Here is a 24,679-nt window from a genome sequence, read left to right as displayed (position 1 = left end):
CCACTGGTTTACACCTCAGTCCCTTCTTGGCACTTCTAACTAAACTCACAGGCAGGATTCCTTGTGGCTTTGCTCATTATTGATACAGTCCAAACTCCCAAAACAAGCCTCATCAGGTCATACTCATCATAATCAGTACTCCAGAAGTAGTTACTAATAAGTAAGCTAACCAGTCTATTAGCAGAAAATTTAAATAGTCATTGAAGCCTCCTGGAAAACCAATAACTAATTTTAAAGTAAAATTAATTGACAAATTCCACTAAAAATAAATCCTGTGGTGACTGTTCCATTTATACTTGATATCCAACTATATGTTAACATATTATCAGGACTCTGTTGATATCTTTTTTAGATGTCAACATATTGCAGCTTTTTGCTACTCAAGTGAAAACATCACTTATTGTGGTGAGTTATTGAATTTGTGGATTATAGATGTTTGCAAGCTTCCCTTTGTTTTATCAAAATAGAGAATAAATAACATGGGTGAGGATTTCAATGATTTAAACTTTAGCAAAGAGAGTTAAAGGTATGCTTAATTTTTGAAGAGTATGTATTAATTACATGTAGAGTGATTTCACATGTCAGAGTGTAACATGTCAGAGATTTTGCCTAATTTTTTATCATCATGCATCAAATTGGCTTTTACATCTAATGTACATGCTAAGTGTACATGTAACTCTAACTGCTGTAAGCATGTACATTTTTGATGTCACTGTTAAAGTGAACACAAGGCAAAATGCATGGGCTGACATGACATTCCCTTCCCTTTTGCTGTTTCCTTTGGCGTCCCTTTTCCTGAGGCAGGACATCTAGCTGGTCTCACCTGGTCTCCAGATGCATTTTGCAGAGGGGGCCACACCACAATAGAGTCCTTCGTGCCACTTCCCAAACAGCCGGTGCACCACCTTCCCCTCCTGGTCCATCACGGCCCCCTGTACTTCATTCACGTTGGAGTTCCAGTAATTCACCTGGAGAACCAAACCCCAGCCACGTTAGTGAAACACCAAGCTCAATAACGTCCATGTGGAAATTCTTCTTTACCTTGAAGTCCCTCATTCAAGTCATTTTCAGAAATCTAAAAAATTTTTTACATATTATGGAAGGTTGGTTTTCTAAGTATTAGTTAGGCTTTTTTTTTTTTTTTTTTGAGGTAAAGCTTCAAACTCCTGATCCTCTGGCCTCAGCTTCCAGAGTGCTGAGATTAATTTTGAGGCTAGATGAACTTTTAAGAAATGGATGATCCTGAGCTGGGAACATGGCTGAAGCATGAGCAAGGCCTTGGGTCCAATCCTGAGTACTGAAAAGAAAAAAAAAGATACTCCCTACTCCATGCTATTAGCATAGGAGCAAGGCACAGAGAGGCTCAGTTTCTATCCTATAAACACAGTATTAGGTTTACAGGTTTATTTATTGGCTAGTAATTTTTTTCTCAGATCTTCTTGTTTTGAATTTTCCCTTTGTTCATGGATTTTTTAATAAACTTCAATTGGTCATGTTACACAAATAGTTGATGGAATCTGTAACATACCTACACAGACATGGAGGTGATGGTGTATGTTCTATTTCAGACCAAAGTCACTACGTGAAAATACTGTTCTATGGCTTTTCCTTTTTCTATAGTACTGGGGATTGAATTCAGGGTCTTGTGCTTATAAGGAAAGTGTTCTACCACTGAAACCATGCCTCCACTCCCTTTGCTTTTAGTCTGGTTTTCAGACAGTGTCTCCCATTTTTGCCAAGGCTGGCCTTGACCATGATCCTCTGACCTCTGACTACTGAGTAGTTAGGATTACAGTTGTGCCTTACCATGCTCAGTGCTATGTAGGCATTTCTAGGCCAAACATGTTTTCTTGTTAATATGGGTAATATTTTGTTGAACTTATTTGGATTACAGTGGTGGTGAGAATGAATAAGCTTGTAGTGACTGGAAGCTATCATCTTCATGGCTGCTTTGTTCCAAGTATTTTCAGAAAATGACAATTGCATTATAATCATCTCCCTAAAATAAGATCACTTGAATATACTATGTTGTAATCAAGAAGGAATAGAAACAGAAATAGAAACCCTGGTATAGACAAGAAGTGCTTTCTGGAATTTTACTTATTGAACTACTGATTGGCTATTTAAACAGAAGATTCTTTAGAAAGAATTTTTTTTCTATTCATAGATGGTATCTTTTTTGACTTCTACATGTTCAGAAGCTTTCACACCTTAGCAATTCCTTAAGCTGCTTCTGCTTTCTTATCTAAAATGTCCTTAAGACCAATGATACAGGACAGATCCACTTGTTTCTATTTAAGATGACGTTCAATTTCTTCCTTAGGAAGCATTCTGTACTATTTTTCCCTTTTTGCTTTATGATATTATTTACCTTGACAAATGTGAGTTTGCAAATGCAAATGCTGCTTTTGGTATTTCTAATGGTTATTTCTCCGTAATGCTCTATCCATCTTCTCCCACTAAGGATGTTGTGTATGCATGTGGTGACTTTATTCCACACATAGTAATCCCCATACCTAGTGAAGGAGATAACACTGATTAAAAACAATGAAGACCACAAGTATATTAATGTTTCTACTAATGAGAATATTCTTTGAGCAAAACTTCCCTTCCTCTCATTTCACTCTTTTCTTGAAAGTTTCTGTATAGTCATAAATATTTATGACATGATTCATTCATTTAAGACTCTATGGGCCTAGAGCTACAAAGTTGAACAGGGCCTATTCTGGTTGCTCTGTGGCCAACAGTATGATGGGGTAAGATGGATATGTAAACAAATACTCAAAGTCAAGTATGATGAGGGTCATAAGAGACAAACGAAAAAAGTATTATAGGGACACAGAAGGAAAAACCCTTAGTCCTTAATTCTGTCCGGAATATGGGGTAAGGATCAAGGAAGATGTCCCAGAGGAGGGTTCAATCTAAGTTTTGATGGTGACAGGGAGGGCACTATGTGCTGGAGGAAAGCACCTACAAGTCACAGGGGCCAAAAGAACACAATATGTGTGGGGACCTATGAGTGGTGTGCTCTGGATGAGTGGCTGTGACGGGAGGCAGGGAAGGCCTTCAATAACCTACCAGTCTAGATTTATTGGCAGGCAATGGGCTGTCATGGAGGGATTTGAGAGGAGGAAGAGGGTTAATAGGGTATGTATTTAAGAACGATATTCTGAGAACACTGTTTCATACTCCCAGTTAAGGTCAAAGATGGGAAAAATTCTTTGGGAAAAAGACTGACAGGCATCTCTAACATGGCACAAATTCAACACAAATTCTGGAGAGTAAGCTTACAGAATTTCTGCCAAGGAATGGAATGATATAGTTTCAAACTACATTTAAGTTTGCTTATTATGTATATTTTCAAATAAACTTATTTCAAAATAAAATAAATGTTTCTAAGATTTTAATTAGTATGATGTAGGTACTATAGATACCAGGGAAAAATTTTTTCCTAATGAATTTTCAAATACTGAGTTTATCTCCCTCTCCTCACCTCACTTCGTATCTAATCCATCAGCAAATTCTGTCATTCAAATAGCCCAAAACAGGACCTACCAACCAACCAACCAACAAACAAACAAAAAAAATCAAGCCCTTGGCCTCAGTGAAAATATCATTTTACAAAGATTTATAAGTTATACCTTCTAAAACACAACCAGAAAAGGAATCCATCATTCAGTTTTGATAAAATTACTTAGAAATTTAAAATAGGATGTGGATCTAAGATAGATTCAAAAGAGCAATTATAACTTGTATAGAAAAGAAATGTATAAAAAGAGAGACTTTTCCATACAATGCAAACTAGCATTGTGATGGGGACGTGGCAGGTACCTGGTTTTGACTGATGAATGATGTGAAGAGATAAAAGAGAAATCTTGGTACATTTGCTGAATTTCTCATTTAATTTCATAGGGATTTATATTTGAAATCGTGGTGAAGGTAACAGAAGCTTTGAACATACTGGGAATCTTGGACCTTTGTTATCTTCTACTCTAAAATGCTCATTTTTGATTTAGAAAAGCAGTCAAGAGGCTGGAAGGGAGAAGAGAGTAACCTACTTTGGAAGCATGACATTCAATGTTCCAACAGGCAGGATTTCCATCGACTTTCCCCAGAACTTGTTTTTCCATCTGATATCTAAATGACATAGGCAGAGGACAAAAACATATACTCCATACCTAATCATTTGTTCTGCAAAAACTAATTTTGGTGTTATAATTTAAAAAAACATTTCTGTATTACAATTAGTTTTATCCTGCAGATTTAACACAAAGGCCTGAAGATGGCCCAAGGTAAAAATATTAATTGTAACCCCCCCTAAAAAAAACTCCACGAAACTACTGTCTGTTTCTCCATAATCAAGCTCCATATCTGCTTTCAACTAACAAAACTAAGAGAAGCCTGGAAAATACATATGTATGTATAAATATGTAGAGAGAGAAGAGAGAAAGGAAGAGAGAGAATAAGGAGGAGGAGAGGAACAGGAAGAAATGATGATGAGGAGGAGGACAGGAGAAGAAAAGAGAGGAAAGAGATTAGAGAAAGGGGGGAGAGTATGCGTGTGTATTCACATATACATATAAACATAGACTCCATAGTGCTTTAATGTTCAGGCAGTAACAAATGCTAAATGTTAACTAAGTGGTAAAAATAGTTACCATATATATCAAGTCTGATGTATATGCAAAAGTAATTGCAGTATGGCAATTTATACACGCATTTTTCCCTCCTGCATGGAACAGTAATATATAACTTGGGAGAACAGTAAAAAATGAAATCTCTAAATACAGATATGGAAGATTTATGAGAAAGTGGTATTAACTTAATGAACACATTCTCACACTGGTTGTTAAGATACAGCCAGAGGCCCACCACTTTATCACACACAGCTTTATGCTCTGATCTGGAGACTCTTATTTTCTTACATATTTGTAACATCCACCTAGTTTCATTTCAATGAACCAAGGGATCTTAGTTCTATCTCCACAAACTTCTTGATTCTTGATTATAATCAAGTAGTGATTTATTGTCTTGTTTTGCAATAAAGTACACTTACAAGCACTCTGTCATTTTGTGTGTTTCAGGTAAAGAAAATGCTCATGAGTAGAGTCATTCTCTGAGCAATGAAGCACTCTTCCAAACATGGAAGAGCTAGTTACACTTAATGGTCAAGTTCACATACATATTCTTTTCTTTTTAAAGAGATTTCAAAACTTTATTTGAGGCAAGTTTGTAATATTTGGATAGAATAATGAGCATTAGTAAGTAGAGACTTCATTACAAATTCCAGAGCCCTAGTGAATTAACAGAGCATATGTCACTACAGTATTTACATAGTCTTCTCTTGGTATTTGTGGGGAATTGGTTTTTGGACACTGGCAGATGCCAACATCTACAGATACTGAAGTCCCTTATATAAAACGCAAAGTATTTGCATATAATCTATGCACATCTTCCTACACACTGTAAATCATCTCCAGATTTCTTATGATACTCAGTACAATGCAAATAATTGTGATACTGTATTTCTTAGGGAATAAAGATAAGAAAAAAGCTGTACATGTTCAGTACAGATGGACTCATTTTCTCAAATATTTTCCATCTGCAGATATAGAACCCATGGATGTGGTGGGCTGACTGTACATCTGAACAGACTTTGACCACAGAAGATGTGCCACAGAGTTTTCCTTCATGATGAAAATCTCCTTCACCCCAAGAAGCAAGAAGGTTGCAGATTTCACCTCCACATTACAGATGCTGACAAAGTACAATGAGGGAAGGTGATGGTGCCAAGCTGGCAGTTAGCATGGAGCTCTGCTTTTCTTCTAATTTGTCTCCTAGATAAGCAATCACATTTCCAAGATGATACACTTTTGTTTTGTTTAGTGATACTGGGGTTTAAACTCAGGGCCTCACATTTGCTAGGCATACACTTCACCATTGAGCCACACCCCCAGCCCAAGATGACACAATTTTATATTAAACCAGGATATTTAATTTCTCAAACTGAATTCCATACCAATTACCAACCCTTCTCTGAGTTTCAAAGATAGAAATCTAAACTGAGTAAATGTACCTTCAGAAGTCATTAGTTTTTCCATAGGCACACAAATTTGACTACAAATTACTACTGAAATACAAACCTTGCCAAAACACAAAATTCTTTGATTCACAGTGGCAGGCAGAAATGGGTGGATGATGGCTAACCTGGTAATTAAACACAAAAAAGAAGGCAATTGGCAGCAGTGTTAAAACTTCCACAAAAAATGCTTTTTTTTTTATAATGTAAAATGGTCACCTCCAGCTGAAACTATAATTCATCCATTTAGTGATAGCTGTGAATTTTATTCTCAAAATGTACAAGTAAATCATCATTGGCAGGACAAGGTTGCAGATAAGCTAAGTGAGTTTTCTGTTAACTGCTGTCACAACCCATCCCAAATGGACAGTTATCAAAAGGGCATTTCATCACCAAACTGCCTTTGGAGTCTGCCTGTATAGGAACCTCACTTACTTGTTCTGAGAAAAATCGGAATCCCTTGTCTTCTCTAATGCATTCGTAAGTCTCCCCAAGGACTGGGTTGAATGGCTTACTTCCTGCTCTGAAATACGTAGAGCAATACCCTGAAACTGCAAATGCAGCAACGAGAACCTGTGAAGACATGCAAGAAAGGAACGTAAGACAGGAGAGACTACTTCCAGATCTGTTTGCCTCTACACCTCTAGATTTTACATATCCCATGTTGATGGGTGTTGATTTCATGCCATTTGCTTTTCAGTTATTTGCACAAACTCTTCATCAGTGTGTATGGGGAAAAATAAGTAAAAATGAAGTTAATACACATCCTTATATCCTGTACTTTCACAGATGTTGTTTTATGATACTGTTGATGCTCTGTCATTCTCTTTTCCTTTCCCTTTCCCTGAGTTCCATAGAGTAGTTCCACTGTTACAAACATGTTCTACATATGCATTAGTATATGATCATGCTTGTTTTTGTGTGTATGTTTATCTTTGGATCTATCTTCCACATGAGAGAAAACATGCAGCCTTTGTCTTTCTGTTCCTGGCTTACTTCACTTAACATGATGTCCTCCAACTAAATCCATTTACCTTCAAGCCACATGTCATTATTCCTTATGGCTGAGTAATACTCCATTGTGTATATATACCACACTTTCTTGATCCATTCATCAGTTGTTTCCATAGCTTGGCTGTTATGAATAGTGCTGTGATGAACACTGGTGTGCAGGTGTCTCTATTGTATCCTGTCTTACGTTCCTTTGGGTAGATGTCCAGGAGCGGTATCACTGGATCATACGGCAGTTTCACCTTTGACTTTTTGAGGATTCTCCATACTGCTTTCCATAGTAAATACATTGAGAATCCCCTCTGAACATCAACTTAAATATTAATAATGAAAGACAGGAATGTAAAATAGGTATAGTGTGTGTGGGGGGGGTACTACTCGGAGGGGGAAGGATGAATGAAGGAGATTAAAGTAAGGGAATAGGTGGATGGACTTCATATACTTATGTGAAATAGAACAAAGAAACCTCTTGCAATTGCTTTAAGTGGAGAGAGAGGGGGTTAAAGGGGAGAGACAATGGGGGTGATCTAACCAATGTACAACCACCCCCTGTATAATGAATATATCCTAATTGAAAAATTTTATAATAAAAAATGAGGTTAAACTACTCCTATGAGAACCATCAGGTCACTAATGACAAGTGCTCTTCATTCATGTGTCCACCCAATTTTGTGAGAAGCACAGAGCTCAAAGGTCCTGAAATCTAGTTTATAGGTTATGCCATGTGCACAGTCTTAGTCCTGTGTGCGGGGAGGAGGGTGTGGCTGCTAGGTAGGACAAGTTTTCCACAATCATGTGGAGTAAAGAGCAAAGTACCAACAGCAAGTTATGTTTTTACAACTAAGCTCCTGCACAAATAGGCATTCAGAAAAAGCTGATAAAGCAATGCCCAACATGCTTTCAACCTACGAAGAGCATATCACTGCATCCTAGCTTTAGAAATATTCTAGGCCACGCAAAAACCACATCATGTAGATCTTCCAGTAAGGCTACCTAGAACTTTTTAGGCCTAGTCAACTATACAAATGGACCAATTCTTTGCTTACTTGCACAGGGAGAATGGCATGAACAAATACTATGTGTCACCACAATGGCTTGTAGCTTAGCTCAGGTCCTGCCCTGCCCCTTACCATGCGCTCATATGGATCATCAGTCTCTGAAGCCTTGTCCAGGAGCTCACTGTACTCGATCTCCTCACAGAGATGCTGCAGGGTGTTGAGCGGCTCGTTGAGCTCCACAGGCATCGAGACTTTTGACAGGTCTTTACCAATGTTGTTCCTCAGGATATTCCACAGGTTAATGTTACTGGTGTCAGGGCAAGGCGCAGGCAGACATGTGCGCCGGCCATTCCGGAAGGCACCTCCCGTAAGCTCCCCATTCAGGACTGGGAGAGAGAGAATCATAGTGAAAGATTCTTCGCCTTTCTGATTTCATATGATCAGACAGGAAAATAGCTCTTTCAAACAATTCTGATTGGGATCCATTTCCTTTCATTATACTATCTCAAGAATAAATGGACTTATTTCTGTACAAGGTTGCCAACAAATGCACAAAACATAGGTTTTAAACATAAGGTGTTGAATATATTCCAATATTATTCAAGAAAAGACAAATCAAATAAAATATATATTTAATAAGAAGGATTCAAACTTTGAATATGAATGAGAGGCAAACTTTCCCACTGAGCCACATACCTAACAGATTTTGCAACCATTTATCTCAACAGATAAAATAAAATTTATGGAACGATCAGCTGAAAAAAGAACCATTAGTGAGGGGGAGAGGGAAATGCTGTAATTTGGCATGTAGACAGAACAACCTGGAATTTCAAATGATGCATACTTTGCCGAGAAACACTGTCTGCTACACTGGTGTTGTCTTCAGAAATGTTATCACTCACGTCACTGATGTAAGACTCATCATCTGATGCCTGAGGAGGGGAAGAACACAGAAGGAATCAGAGTTCTTATGATTCTTGTCTTGAAAGCTCAGATAAACAAATGATTAAAATTAACAAAATACTGCTCAAGTGAGAAGCAGCAGTGATAGTGGTAAATGTTTTTGGTACATGTGCAATGAATACTTGAGGGTCTTCCTGACTTGAGAGTCAGGATACAGGATGCCAGAAAGAAGCCTTGTGTTTATGTAGCACCTTGTACTACTTATAGTGGGAGGGGGAGAAGACCAGTACACAACCAGAAATATTTTAGGAGAATGTAGTAAGAATGTACATAAAAGAAGACCTATGACTCCACCTAGAGGACTCAGGAGAGGCTGTCCAGAGAAAGGCGTACCTGAATTGTGTGTTTAGGAGTGAAAAGGAATTGCCCAGTCCTGACAAGGGAGAGAAGCATAGAAAGAAGGGAGAGTGTACAAAGGTAAGGACCATGAGAGAAACATCCATCCTAGGAATGCTAGGAAGTTGAGAGTAACATGACAAAAGGTGGGAAGGACAAGAAGAGGGCATGACAGTGATGAGCTTTTCATACCAACATAAAGGGTTCACATATAATACCACAGGTTATTAAACAACAGCAAAAATGCTAGAGAATGCTAGATTCAGATTTAGTTCTCAGGAAGACATTTGGAGGATTTTCTTAGGAGGGCTAGGTGATTAGATACTGCACAGACCCTGGTAAGAAACACTGACAGCCTAGAACCAGATAGATGCAGTGAGGATGCAGAGAACAAGAATTAAGTCCCTCGCCATATATCTGAAGGAATGTAGGTCCGCATATTATAGAGATACCTCACATCCACGCTTATACCATCAATAGTCACAATAGCCAAGTTACGGAGTCAGCCTAGATGCCCACTGACTGGTGAATGGATAAAGAAAATGTGATATGTATATATGATATGTATCATGCATATGTAATATTATATAGTTGGATAGATATCTATACACAATATTACATATACACACAATGGAGCATTATTCATCCATAAGGAACAAAATTATTCCATTTGCAGGCAAATGGATAGAACTGGGTATTATCATGTTACGCAAAATAAGCCACACTCAGAAAGACGATTATCACATGTGTTCTCTCATTTGTGGAATCTGGTCCTAAAACATGACATGAATGTAGAGGGTAAATTCTTGGGAGGAGCCAGTGGGACCAGGGAGGACAAAAGGAGAGGGTGAAAGGACAATGAATATGATCAAAGCACTTTATTCACATGTATGAAAACAGAGTACAAACCCATTATAAATTGTAAAAAAACAAGGGGGAAGATTAAGAACGAGTAATAGAGAGGATGACTTTGATCAAAATATACTATATGCCTGCACGGAAATTTTGCAATGAAACACCTATATGCAATTAATATATGTGAATAAAAAAGAATTAAGCACTCTATGTGAAAAACATGGAACTAAAATGAAAACAAAATTAGCATAAAAATAAAATTAAGAAACAATGTACCCACTAAGAGCAAATAAAAAGGAGGTCAGCTTCCATACTGTTTAATAGTGTTCTGAATACATTTCCATTATATTGGATATAGTTTTTCATCTTTATTTGGAAAGGCATATTCCACTATACATTTATAATGTAAGGAAATTTAACCAGCATTTAGGTGGTTTCCAATTTTTTACCATTATAGGCAATAGTTGGAGAGACATCTTTGTAAATATATTTTTGTGAATCTGCCTGGAGATTTTGTTAAAATTTATTCTGAGATCAAATGGGTCACTTATTGACTTCAGTCATATATTCCCAAACTGCTCTCCTGAAAAAATTGTATTAACTTGTTCTTGCCAGTAGTACATGGAAACATCTATCTACATCTACTTAAATATTATACTTAATCTTTTTTTAATGTATACCTACTATACATACAAATCTCCTAAACATTTGACTTTCATCTTTTGTGAATTTGTTTTCTTATCTTTCACACAATTTTCTGTTGTCATATATATTGTATTTTTTCCTATCTCACAATTTATTTTTCAAGTTTGTTTGTACCAGAGTGTTTTTTCAATTTAAGTTTTAAATTTGTATGTAATAAAAACAAGTAGTCTTTACCTTTAAGATTTTTGGATTTATTCCTAATGTTTTAAATTCAGGATCAAAAAGAATTCATCTATTTAGAGTAGAGTGGTGTACTGGCAGAATGACTACATGCATGGACAATTAATGGGAGTTTTGCTTTAGTGCACAGAGTGAGTCTATAAAAGTGGAAAATTGAGAATAAATTTTTTTCTGATTCATATTCCCCCCTACACCTGGTTCCCATGCTTCACATAGACTGCAACAGATCTGAAAGATAAACCACCAGGCTCAGAAATGCTAACTTCTTTAGCTTGATAGAGAAAAAAAAAAGATAAATCAAATTGTTCTACTCAATTTCTCTGAAAATAGCTAATCACAATTATATGAGGAGACAACTGCCTACTTCAATCGAATTCATATTGCATGCATGTATATTGTTTGAATATTTGTTATGAAAAAAACTTACATTTATCCCACAAAAACCAGTAAGTCTACTCCTCTTCAATTTTTGCTATCTCCCAAACTAATATATCATAGAGATGACCCAATATCAATATTGTTAAAGAGTTCTGCAATGACAGTGGGCCCAAGTAAGACCTGTGCATATTATCTGTGTTGTGTACTAACTGAGTCTGGGTTATCTTGCTGTGGTCCTGTACATAGACCAAGGCTCTGCTGTAGCATACGTTTTTTTTTTTTTTTCTCCCCATGGTCAAGAAATCCTGGAGCCAAACACTCAGTATATAGAGTTCAGGAAGTATTTTTTTTCTAAGTGGCATGCAAGTTTAAGAGTAGAGACAAGGCAAGTAGATCATTCTGGAAATAATAAGACCATTTTTAAAAGAAGCTGAGGGTTCTTTTAAGTAAAGTACATTGCTGGACACCACACAAGTAGGGTTTTTCCCTAGTCATAAAAAATGTTAATGTAAGACAGCTAATGCCCAGGTACTTTTCAGAATAATCATGTCTTACTGTGCTAGACACTCTCCTTCCTTTGTTCAATTAGCAAATATTTACTGAATTCCTGCTCTGAGTTCACCAGACTGTTTTATTGCTGGAGAAACAGTGGTGAAGACTCTGCCTTCACAGAACTTACACTGTAGTGGGGGGAGACATAAAACAAACAAGTGAAATGTATGAAATATATATTATTAAGAAATACAGCTTGTGATTACATATTGTGTAAATTCAGGACATAAGGAATGGCAAAGCAGTTTAGCTATTTCCAGTGTGGGTTATAAGAGAGACTCATTTTCCTTGACACAAAGTGTCTTCAGTGGATGAACAACTCCAGGAACCACTGGAAGGCTCAAGAATAACAGAGTAATGTAAGGTTGCACCTGAGAGCAGGGATTAGATTATAAGGGTCTTTGTGTGATAGCTAAGTAGTTAGACTGTTATCCTAAGAATACTGGGGAATAGAGAAACAACCAGATTTACCTTTTAGGACTATTAATCAGGTTATTTGGTAGAAAATGGATAGGGGAGGATAAGAAAAGTGGCAGGAAAACCACTTATGGGACTGATCCAGTAATTTAGGTACAGAGAAGATGGGGGATTACTGGATTGTAGTAGTGGCAGTGCACTGCAGGAAGATTATGGATATGTGAATATTGGAATAGTAGAAGTTGCAAGATCTGATGAGTGGATTGATATGGGTGTTAGTAAGAAAAAAGCAGCGAGGAAAACACCCAAGAATCTGATGTGCACACTTGGGTAGAAGAGCCTAAGAATAAATTAGGGGCATGGATGGGGTGTTTTTATTTCTTGGAGGTGGTTGGTGCTTGATGGGTTTTTTTGGACATGATGAATTAGACATACTGTTAGTACCAAAGTAGCAATATTTAGCAGGTAACTGGTTATGCAGATTCCGAGTTGACTCTCTCTCTCCAGATGTACTCTGTCCTTGAGTTTTAGACTTGATTAACCAAGTGCCTAACATCCCTGAGAGGTCTGATAAACTCATGATTGCTCAAAGTGAACATATTATCTTCATGTTTCATTCTACTTTCTCATCCCTCCCTCTGCCACTAGATTCATTCTTCCCCCTGGAGATGGCACACTATCTTGCTTGCACTAATACAATAATCTGCTCTACATCTTCTTCATTTGTGTATCCATAGTGTCTAGAGAAAGTGATACCTGGATACCCAGGTGATATGTACCAAGAACTTAGAAATAGGGAAATAAGGGTGTTCTCAGAGAAAGCCTATAAAGATATTCAGGTGATGGGTCAGAGCTTAGATAATATGCAGCCAAGGTTGACTGTAACATAGTTGAAGAAGGATAGAGAACTGTATACCAATGGGGGCTCAGGAAAGTCAAAATTTAAAAAAATCTGCTACTAGGGAGGCTGAGGCAGGAGGATATTAAGTTTGGGGACAGCCTGGGTCACATAATGAGACTCTGTGTCAAAAGCAAATTCTGCTAGCGTGTCTCCAGCATGGTAGTCATTGGGAGTGAGGACAGAAGTACCTGTCCAGGTGGTAAAGTATCTCTATAAAGGGGAGGGAGCATAGAACTAAAACATCCTGACTCTCTCAGCCTGAACTAACTCACTTCTGCTCCCATTCACTGCTCACCAAGCAACCTCCAGACTACAATTAGGTATGCCATGTAGATTTGCCTACAGAGAAAGAGGCACTAATATCCAGCATGATTATTCTGCACATTGGATAATATGAATTACCATTACAATAATTAAACTAGCCCTCTGGCTTATAAATGTAATTTCTGTGAACTTGTCAATGCATGCCTGGGATCTGAGAGGCAGGTGCATGCCTTGGTATGGGAACAAATTCAGCACCTGCTGCAAGGATTCTATTTTACATTTCTCCCATTAAAAAAGTGATGTGTGTTCTTTTTTTTTCTATTTTCCATGTTATTTTTGTTCCAAAAGTCACTCATAATTGCAAACATCTAAAAACAAGTACTACTAATTGTCAGACTGTTTCCTCCCCATCTATTTTCTACACATATAATAACAACATTTAGCAACTAATTCATTTTTTAAATAAAAATACAGTGCATATTTGCAATCCTAAATGACAAAATTTCTAACTGGTTATGTGGGAGTTTTGGTTCCTTCTTCTATGCAAAAAATCAAGGCAACAAGAAAACAAAACAAATGAATCAAAGCATAGCTGAGTAAATTTTAGTAGTAGAACTAATTTCTACAACTTTATCTCTACTTTACATGATCTTGCCAAGCTCATGAAAATGAACAGTAACCCAATGTAGTAGCCAATGGTTAACCTCCAAAAACCATAATTTTCCAACTAGATACATACAAGCTATTGTCCTAAGCACAGACTCGAATCACTACCAAGATACATGATATGTATGTGTCTGCCTATATGTATGAAATGGTGATTTTCTATTTCTCCCGTTTTTCTACATTTATTGCCCAGTCCGCCCCCTAAAAAGAACTCTGCCGTCAACTATTTGGTTACTCTGAAATTTGAACTGCAGAACAAAGTCAGAACATATGTTTGATTCTTTCCCTTTATTCATCAAATTTAAGAGTAGTAAGTTGAAGCCTAGAAGTGTTGTCAAGTGTTCAGTAAATGGGAACTCAGATGGTTTTCATGCTTTTGGCTCTGCTACAATTTGTGTATCTTATTATCACACAAACAAACACAACAACCCGAAGTTCCATAGTCTTCTTTTTTTTAAACCCTAACTTCTAGTCCCCAGCCTGTTCAGGAATCTTACCTCATTCTCTGATGAACTTGCAGACAGAAGCACCTCTTGGGCATCAAAGAACTCAGACACAGACTCTGACATGGAGAGGCGGCTCTCATTGGCTACTTGTTGTGACAAGGGAAGGCTGACATGGATTTGGTCACCATCCTACAGAAAAGAGAAGTAGATGGTTTAATTGTGTGGTCCCCCCTCCTTGCCCACCACCCCTGGTTAGAATAACCATTTCCTCAAACTGGATTTCTAGAGAAATTCACATTCACATCTTAAAAGACTGGTTATAAGTCATTTTCAGCTGCTACTATATAAGATTCCTTCTAAGTCTAAAGGACTCCAAAACACAGAGTTGAAAGATGTTGGTACTATGACTTGATTTTAAATCTATGCTCAATCGATAGTAAATGAAGTTTAACAGGTGAAGTCTCTCTGTTAATAATCTGAATTGACTGTATAGACAAGTTCATTCTCTTATGCCTAGGCTTGTCATTTCTAGTTATATTCTAACCAGTATACTATACTTCAAGAAGTATTCATAAAACAAAACAAAAAAAAGTATTCATAGACATTACTAGAGACATGTTAAGAAAATGATGTCTAAGAGCAATTTTTGAGACTGAGTATACAAAAGTCAATTTCCAATTACATCACGACTTTTAAACACTGATACATGACTATGTTATTAAACCTTATTTCAAATAAAAATTGTGTTTTTATTCACTAAGTGATAAATAATTGTTTTTAAGGAATTACATATCAAGAATTACATTCTAATCACAAAATACACAAGAATATGTAACATACCCAATTTAAGATTATTAAATAAGTTCCAAATGATAAATTTTAAAAATACTTTTAGATTATGGGCAGTTAACTGAATATAAATGTCATTGGAGATCAAGTGATCCCCGGAGGTGAATGGAGACAGGGTGGACAATTTAACTCAGAGATAAGCCGCCTTGTAACAGTATTTCCTAAGCAGCTCAATGGTAGAACTCTCACAGGCATCACTGTGTATAAAGTTCTAATAGTACTGTTAAAAAGTATAAGTTCTCATGGTCACAAAATAATAACTTCACAAAGGGTTAGGAACAGAATTACATGCTTAAGTTTAGCCCAAATGCTGACTATTCTATTTTCCTACCATTTCTTCAACCTGAAAAGTGGAATAATCAGCACCCAACTTAGAGAGCTGGAAGTACCAAATGCAAAGCATTTAGCACCTCAACGCAGTAAGCATTCACTTGATACCTATGAGCTATTAATTAGTTTTATCATCATCAATAGGAGCTGTAGCAGCACAATTAGTATTGTCTTAGCAAGATTAGGTGAGTTTTCTTCTTAGATAGCTCTTTCCAAACCTACTTTAAGAAAATTTTTATGCAGCAATTTCTCAGCTAAATTTTTTCATGTCATTGGCCATTTAATGATAATGAACATTTTAAATGAAGAATGGAGTCACACATAGAAAATTAATAACCTGGAGTAAATATATAAATTATGCCAGGCACCAGTGGTTACACCTGTAAATCTAGCTACTTGGGAGGCTGAGATTGGGAGGATTAAGTTTCAAGGTCAGCCCAGGCAAACAGTTCATGAGACCACATCTCCAAAACAGCCAGAACGAAATGGATGGAGGTTGCTCAAGAGGTAGAGCACATACTTTGCAAGCAGGAAGCCCTGAGTTCCAAACCCCAGTCCCACCAAAAAAAATTTAAATATTTAGTGGCAGCAGGTGAATAGAGGAATAAATAAAATAGAAAATAATCACCAAGAATAAATGATGTCAAACTCATATACGTTTTTACTCCAAAGAACACTGAGCTGTCAATAACACAAATGTTTATGGAAGGGATTTTATTACAGTGAAAGAACTATATAAAAATACACAAAAATGCACTAAATTTAGATGCTATAAAATAGGTAGTCTACATCCATTAAAATGAGTCTTACCTCATCTGGGCTAGGAATAATATTTACACTGACAACCTGATCACAAATAATAGACTCTGAATGTATTCTGTTCAGTCGGCTCCTTAGTTCAGCATTCTGGTTGAGTGCCTTAAAATAACAAAAATTCAAGCTGTAACTGCAAATTAACAAGCAAACAACAGACAGAATACTACACAGGTACAACTGAGACAACAAAGTCTGAGATACTGTTAGCTCTAAGTTTTAGAATCATTGTGAGCTATATCCTATCAGAAAGTAGGAAACAAATGGCTTAGAATTAAAGTATTAATTTTTTGCAATGTAAGATATTACTTAGTAGGTTAGTGAGCTGAAAGAATTAATGGGCTTCATAAAAATGACACATGGAATTTTCTCTCCTTTTGAGTCAGGCCCATTCCATACAAGCCCAATCTACCACCACATATGTATTACCTTTTGCAGCTTGGGATGAAAACTACTGATTTTTTTGTTTTGTTTTTCTAAAGTTTGGGAGTCATTTCAAAGCCAGGTAGTTATCTTAAAAATTACTTGGAAATGGAATAAATAATGAACTTTCTTTAGTACATAGAATTGTATTTTAGTTTGGTTAAAGAAAAGAAAGAGCTTTATTTGTATTTTCTAGGAGTACATAATACACATGACAGTGGAGCAGAACTAACTTGAGTGTAGACCAAAAGATGCCTTCACCAAATAGTGTAAACATTGACAACCATAATAAAGAATGTAACACCAATAGTAAGCCAGCTCAAAGTTAGCTACACCATGCTACTTTCCACACAGCATACATTAGTGTCAGTAAAACACCACTAACTGCACTTATTACAAGAATTGAACAGGTTTACGTAAGTATGACCTCCCTACAGAGCCCCAGCAGACAAAAGCACAGTGAGCCCTCTAGGGATGCACAGCACATTAATGTATAAGAATATGTTCCATTTCCACCCTCCTTGCCTCCCTCTCTTCCTTCTTTTTTTTTTTTTGAGATAGGGTCTCAATGTGTAGCCCACAGTGAGCCTCAAACTCACTGTGAAGCAGAAACATTCTTGACTTTTCCCCTTGCAGTGCTAGGGACTGAACCCAGAGCCTTGCACATATTAGGCAAGTGCTCTATCACTGAACTACATCCTCAGCCCAAAATGTCCATTTCTGATGCAGATGTAGCTTGAGGCTTGATGTAATTCCACCGAGCTTAGGTTGTGCAGCAACTGCATTTACTTATAAGAACTGTACAATGTAATACCATAATAATAACTGTTCCTATTAAAACAGTCAGGGTAAACACAAAGAGCAAAACTACCCTTGTACTAAGCAGGGAATACTCCTTGAACATGCAGCAAAAACTGCTTTCCTCTCTCTAGCCTGGTGCCTACCGTTTCCTTCCCTTCAACTCAGGTTTTGCTTTTTGAGGATGGTAATGTTCACCTGCAGCTTTTGGCTTTTGTTTAAAGTCTTTCGAATCAGTTTGTAAAACATGTCAAACACCACATGTTCTGGTGTGTCAGGTATTGATGGATTAAAGGTGGATATGGATCCAACAGTCATTATGTTTGGGGATAAGAGGAACTATGTCCCTGGTTATCTGGGAAACCAGGGATGTTTCAGAAAAAAAGTGATTGGGTTCTTAGTAAAAAACCATGTGGCTCAAAGGAAGACTCCTAGTATCTATTCATTCTGCACAAGTGCTAAGGAACATTTTTCTTGGAGTAAAATCTTAAATACTCAGAATTTGGGAAAAACAAAACTATGTTAATCTTATTCTTTGTGACTACTATAGACATGCTTGTTTGTTCTTTCATTATTATTATTTTTTGCCCATAAGTATGCTAAATTATCTTAAGTCGTTGGAATATTTAGAACCTGGCTTGCCTATTTTTCCACTGTGTAAGTGGAAGGCCTCATGGTAAATTGATGGGTTTAATGGCAGAATCACAGACTTGACCTGAGGTTTTTATAAAAACCTTAACTAATGGTTCTACCAAAGTGACCACATCTTCTGTGGTCTGGAGCAATCTTAATGAAACAACCCACAAAATCTCAAGGGCAAGAGTAAGTAATGCTGTTTTTCAAGGTGGAAATTTTAAAAACCAGTTTTCCACTTATAATGAAAGTCGTAAAATTGTTTGCTCTGGATATTTAAAAACATTAAATTCTCATTTAAGCTTTCACCTTATCCAGTGAATATGATCCTGCCTACAGGTATGTGTGAAGAGCAAACAAGATAGCTTCTAACCATTAATATAAATAGGAAATGAAATAAACATTTTTTAAATCTGAAAATTACTGTTCCTTTTTCTTGAATGTAGTGTTAAAATAAAAAATCCTGGCCTGGGAGTCAAAAGATGAGGTTTTCTTGATTTCAAGTCTAAGAAGTCGTGATCAAGATACCTAGCCCTTGCCAGGCCAAAATTTATTTCCTCCCTCTCTTCCACTCTCTCTCCTTCCCATTTTGAGATGGTCAGCTCCTAGGCTGGCTTAGAACTCAATCCATCTGCAACAACCTGGGATTACAGACATATGCCGTGGTGTACAGCCACGTGTCTCAATTTCTTTAGGTTAAAAAATAAGGCAGTTGTACTGATAACCTTAAAGTCCATTTCAATTTTTTAAATTTTGTTTTTGAATTCACATGCTAATAATATGAGGGGATTTATTGTGGTAATTCTATATATGTGTACAGTGTACTCTGAACAAGTTCATCCCTCCATTATATTTCCATTTTTCCTCTCTCCTCCCCCACCCTTTTCAAACAGTGTTTGGTGGGTTTCATTATGCTGTCTTCATACTTATTTATGAAGAATTTATATATGAAAATATTTACATATTTATATAAAAAACATACTTCACCCATCAACATCCTTTCCTTCTTCCTGTCTCAAACTTAATAGAAATGCCATCAGAATCTTGAATAGTGTGTCCTGGTTATCACTATGATGAACAACTACATCCAAGGATAATGCAAAAATAATTCAGGTTTTGGGGATTTTCTGGTGCTTATAATATGGTTAGCAGGAGTTTTCTGTAGTTCCAGGGTCTGGTATTGGGCTTTCTAATAGGAAAATAATAAAGATATATGACATTATATGTAAAGTTTATTTTGACATTCTCTGGGATGGTCTAGAGAAAGATTTTTGTTACCTATGTCCTTAACTAATTCTTTTGTTGTTGAAACCTTTTTCCTCTCCTCAGCTGGGTAACAAACGGGTAGGAGGGAGGGTAAAAGAAATAAATCTTGGTTAAAGTATTGTTATACAGATGAAGAATAATAGGACTTTTTATTGTTTAATTATTTTTACATTTTAATTTTTTTTAAACTTGAAAAGTAATTTTTAAAAATTATTGATAATCCTTAAAAGCATATGTCATAGTTTAACACTATTATTGTCAAAATATTAATATTTTTCCCAAAAAAGGCTTAGTTCTATTTTTTAAGTATATGACAATGCAGTTTGCTAGTTCTTATTTTACTAATTTTCAGAGTTGCAACAAATGTAGAAGACTTAATCCTGCTACTATTTCAAACAGATGTTACACATGGAGTTCAACATTAAACATTTAAAAGGAATAATCTTATGATAATATATATGCAGTGGTAGGAAAAAGATGTTATTACATGGCACAAAAATGCATGGAAATAAACAACTCCAACTCTGGCAACCTCAGTGGTAGGAAGTGTAAGCAATGGCTGAGCATGCAACAGCTCATTTCTGCACATCTTCTGTGGCTGGCTCCTCCTTTTTCCTTGATCATACATACTGTTTTTGAAGTATGTTATAGCCCAGTGCCATGAGTTTTGTGGTATAGCATTCTCCAGTAGTAGTGCTCAGGATCACATTTAGTATTTCCCTTCCTGGAACTCAACAATTTTCTCCTTTAAGATATCATGGAGATTAGGGAACACTGAAGAATCCAGGCATGATAAGGGAAATGACACGGTTAGTGATAATTAACATGAAAGAGGCCAGAAGATGCCAGAAACAACGTAAGGAATATCCCCAAGGAAAGTGAACAGTGGCAAAGCAGGGGAAAAGGAGGCAGTTCAACAGCTACTGGTGCCAGCCAATGAGCAAGAAAAGCTACCAAGACCTGTCAATAACCGCATTGCTCTTTTGTGGCATATGAGACCAAAGTCTAACTAGGAGAAAGTACTGTAGCTAGGAACTGTGTCTATAGTCTTCATAAGCAGGTTTCATATATAATCTCATTACTTAATGAACTTGGACTTCACTAAAAACTCTTCAAAGTATGCTCATTCCCCATGCCTTGTCCCCTCACATACACATCTGAGTCTAAAACATCCAAGAAACATCCAATTCCTTCTCAAGCTATAAAAGAGACTACTATTTCAAAGATCTGGGCCAAAATCAATTACCTAAATCCCTACTTCTTTACCTATTAACCCTGGTAAGCACTGGGTAAGAATTTACCTTAGACTGGATAGGACACTGGCATAAGTATTTTAATAATTGGAAATATGGGTTCTGGTAAAGAAACATGGCTACCTCACAGCTGGAGAAGGATTTGAAACACATGGCAAGACTGAATCATCATAAAAGCAAACCCTTTAGATAACAGTAAAGCTAGTTCAAAAGAAGTGAGAAAATTAATATAGAAAATGTCAAAACTGGAAAAAATTCTGAGCATCTCTTAATGATCACCTTGATTTTTCAATTAACTATTATATTTAGAAAATGAAAAAAGTAGAAAAATACTTTAAAAAATTAATACTTTACTATACAATTATATATATTGTTTGGGGCCTATTTCTTTCTAGCTTATTTTCCTAAGTATTTTTTCATACTGCTTACTGGGTATATAGCTTACACCCAATAGCTACCCTTTAATCTTTGTATATAAGCTTTTATGTAAAAAACTCTTCATAAATATGATTCTGATAGTTGCATATTAAGCAATGACTTCCTATTATTGGCAACTTGTGTGGTAACTGATTTGTACAAGAATAAATAATGCTGCCATGAACACTTGTGTGCATAATTGTTTTCTATATTCAGCATTACTTCCTTAGACTAGTTTTACTAGTGTGGACCTTCAGGACAATGGGTAAAAACTTGATAAATCTTTTTTGATATTGCCAAATTACGTCAATGATGACAACAACTTAAACTTGGTAGATGGCTAAGAAAAGATGTGAAGGATTCTATGAAGAATATCTTTATAGACAACAAATTTGACCTAGAGAACTATGGAGTTCAGAAACAAATGAATGCACTTGGAACTTTTATCTCATCAAAGACTATTTTGGGTATGTGGAGTGTTATGGGCAAGAAGGATGACAGATACTACAATTGGGGTTTTAAATTATGCTACAGTATGTCTTAAACCATTTTTGCTAAAATAAGCATACATACCATGTTTCACCAGTTAATTACTGTTACTCTGGCAGTAATTTTTTTCTTCCTCATTAATGCACAAAATAATGATGTATCTAACAACTGGTGGCATGTTGATTTAATGAAATACAGTAGTTCTAGCTGGAGGTGATGGGTCACATTCTGGTTGTTCACATTTATAAAGATTCAATTTGTACTATATTCAGCATGAGCACAAATTTAGGGGCCAAAAATCAAACTAGTAACAGTGGACAGAGCATAATATACTGAAAATAGACTCAAGGAAACCTGAATCTTTCGTTATGGTAATAGGGAGTGCCAAGATACCTTGGCCTTATTCTATGGCACTGAATTTTTCGTGTTCAGGGTATACATAAAACAGGACATGAAATTATAGCTGATATGAAATAAGGTCATCATATAGAATGTCCTGTTCTATAAACTTAAGGCCAATATTTAGGTTTTCTCAGGTATGAGAGTTAATGTAAGTCTCATGGGGTAAAAATAACAGAATTATGTTGTGTTTGTATACATATAGATCAGGGAAATACTACTTTAGAAGAGGAATTCATTTGACTACCTAGCCTTTCAAGCTGTTACTCTCTCAAGGCAGGTAACAATTTATGCTGAGCAGATAGAGAAGAATGCTAATTTTGTGTATTTTACATGCTATATGCCTGCAAAAAGAATGATGGAATTTTCTAAGTTGATATATTACTTAGAAGCCACATTGAAAAGTGGCATTTTAATCATCATATAAATCAAATAGGACTATACCAAACAAAATATAAGTTTTTAAAATGTTAGATTATTTAAGTTATTTAAAAACCATCTCTCTCCTTCCTTTCCTCTCTAGAGAGAGCTGGTCATGAGGATGATATCTGGGGGCCTTAAGGTACCTAAAGGTGTCTTTAAGTTACCTAAAACCACACTATAATGTGAAGTTGGACTAATATGAACATATACTCAGAGCACTGAGAACAACTGTCTCAGTGTTATTCCAACTACTTAGTACTTGTTCCATCTTAAGTGCTGTATTAAAGCAAGGTTGGCCAACCAGGATAGCTACATCAGTTAATTGTTTCCCACCTCCAGTATCTCCTTATCTGCTAGCTCCTTTTCTGATGATGTAAACATGCTGAGATGATTGCCAAGTTCAAGGTTGACATTCCAACCATAGATTAGTTGCTACTAAATTGGATGCTGTTAAACCTTTTCTTCCCTGAGACCATCATTTAATATCAATGGTCATCAATCCCAAATTCTTTGACTACTTCCTCTGGGTCTCCATCAAAGGATCCTCTTTCTTAGCATATTTAAAAAATATTAATGTTCTTTATAATAGCACCAGCATCACAGAACTTTTATTGTATGTGAAAACACAATTTACCAACATCTATAACTCCACTGAGATCCTGCAGTTGCCACATCTTTCTGTCTCCTGAGCTCTACATCTTTAGGTCCAATTGGCTGCTGAATGTCCCATAGACACCTCAATCTCTGTAAAATCATTCATCATAAACCAAATGACAAACCAAATGAATGAGCAAATTAATATTTGTTTTTAAAATCTTTTCCTAGTCATTTCTAGTTTTACCTGAAGCCCAAATCTAGATCTCCAGACCATTCTTAGTTTTACTATGAAGCAAATAAAAGCAAGCAAGGGGCAAGCGAGAGGCATCACTAAGCTTCTATTATTAAATACACTTTAAGGAAACACTGCAACATTTAAGGGGCTAAAAGTATATTTTATGTGTTTATAAGATGATATTTACATGGTTATTTGACTATTATTTTGTTCTTTCTGATTCATGATATTTTCAGAATAATGATTAGGAAGATCAATTGATGTCAACTGAGAGTTCAGTGGATACACAAAATGAGAAGCGTCCAGGAAGAACGTGTGAAGAGTTCTTAGGAACAAAGCCCTCTGCAAGCCGGCAGATACTGTGGTTATGCCTATGCTCTTGAGGCTCCTGATTTAGCACTGCAAGCAGTGTATGCATCTCAGCTGACAGTGTTTCATGGTGAGTCAGGAAGTGTGGCCCAGATAGTGGCACTCCATAACATGAAACTTACCACTAAAAATACACTGACAGTTAAGGTACATAAAACACAGTGATACGGTTTACATCTAAGTTTTAGGAACGGAGGGAAACTACTCAAGCAGGATCTGATCCACATGGAAGACCACTTACCCAGGATTTGCTGGCTCCTTCACTCTGATCCAAGGCACCAGGAAGTGAACAATATTTTATATAAACACCAAGTTTGCACATAAAATCACATAACAATATCAAATTCTCAAAGGAATTAAAATAAGTGCATTCAAGGATTAATTGAAGAAAATATTTACTTCAGAGGAAGTGCTGAGTGCAGAAAGGCATAAACATAAGCATAGTTTTAAAGGATATGTATCAGAAACCTTGACTTTGAGCTACATAGGGATTCGATTAGCATCTGATTAGTAAGATCAACTATATGATACATATTAAAATACAGAATTCTAGCTTCAGGGAGCATTAACTTAGGTAGGAAGGAAATCCCATGAGTTCAAATCAGAAGAGAAATGGAGTTACAGTAATTAGTAA

General features: G+C 36.3%; 1 protein-coding gene across 13 annotated transcripts in view; it reads right to left on the bottom strand.

The window, feature by feature from the left end:
- Osbpl6 (oxysterol binding protein like 6) overlaps positions 1-24,679 on the bottom strand; it is a 198,714-nt gene that overhangs the window by 4,261 nt on the left and 169,774 nt on the right. For 9 of the 13 annotated variants that reach the window (XM_074071170.1, XM_074071169.1, XM_074071166.1 and 6 more), the window contains 10 exons: positions 24,287-24,310; positions 16,741-16,848; positions 14,803-14,940; positions 8,933-9,020; positions 8,221-8,474; positions 6,515-6,652; positions 6,144-6,207; positions 4,059-4,137; positions 2,372-2,516; positions 824-968 (listed from right to left, as the gene is read on the bottom strand). In XM_074071170.1, the coding sequence (XP_073927271.1) occupies positions 824-968; positions 2,372-2,516; positions 4,059-4,137; positions 6,144-6,207; positions 6,515-6,652; positions 8,221-8,474; positions 8,933-9,020; positions 14,803-14,940; positions 16,741-16,848; positions 24,287-24,310 (1,183 nt within the window). The remainder of the gene's footprint in view (positions 1-823; positions 969-2,371; positions 2,517-4,058; positions 4,138-6,143; positions 6,208-6,514; positions 6,653-8,220; positions 8,475-8,932; positions 9,021-14,802; positions 14,941-16,740; positions 16,849-24,286; positions 24,311-24,679) is intronic. The other 4 variants (XM_074071171.1, XM_074071174.1, XM_020157020.2 and 1 more) reach the window with 1 other exon arrangement.

The sequence above is a fragment of the Castor canadensis genome, chromosome 4, assembly GCF_047511655.1.
Source record: "Castor canadensis chromosome 4, mCasCan1.hap1v2, whole genome shotgun sequence".
Taxonomy (NCBI): Eukaryota; Metazoa; Chordata; class Mammalia; order Rodentia; family Castoridae; genus Castor; species Castor canadensis.
The sequence above is the reverse complement of the archived record's forward strand: the minus strand, read 5'-3'. Positions and strand labels throughout refer to the sequence as shown.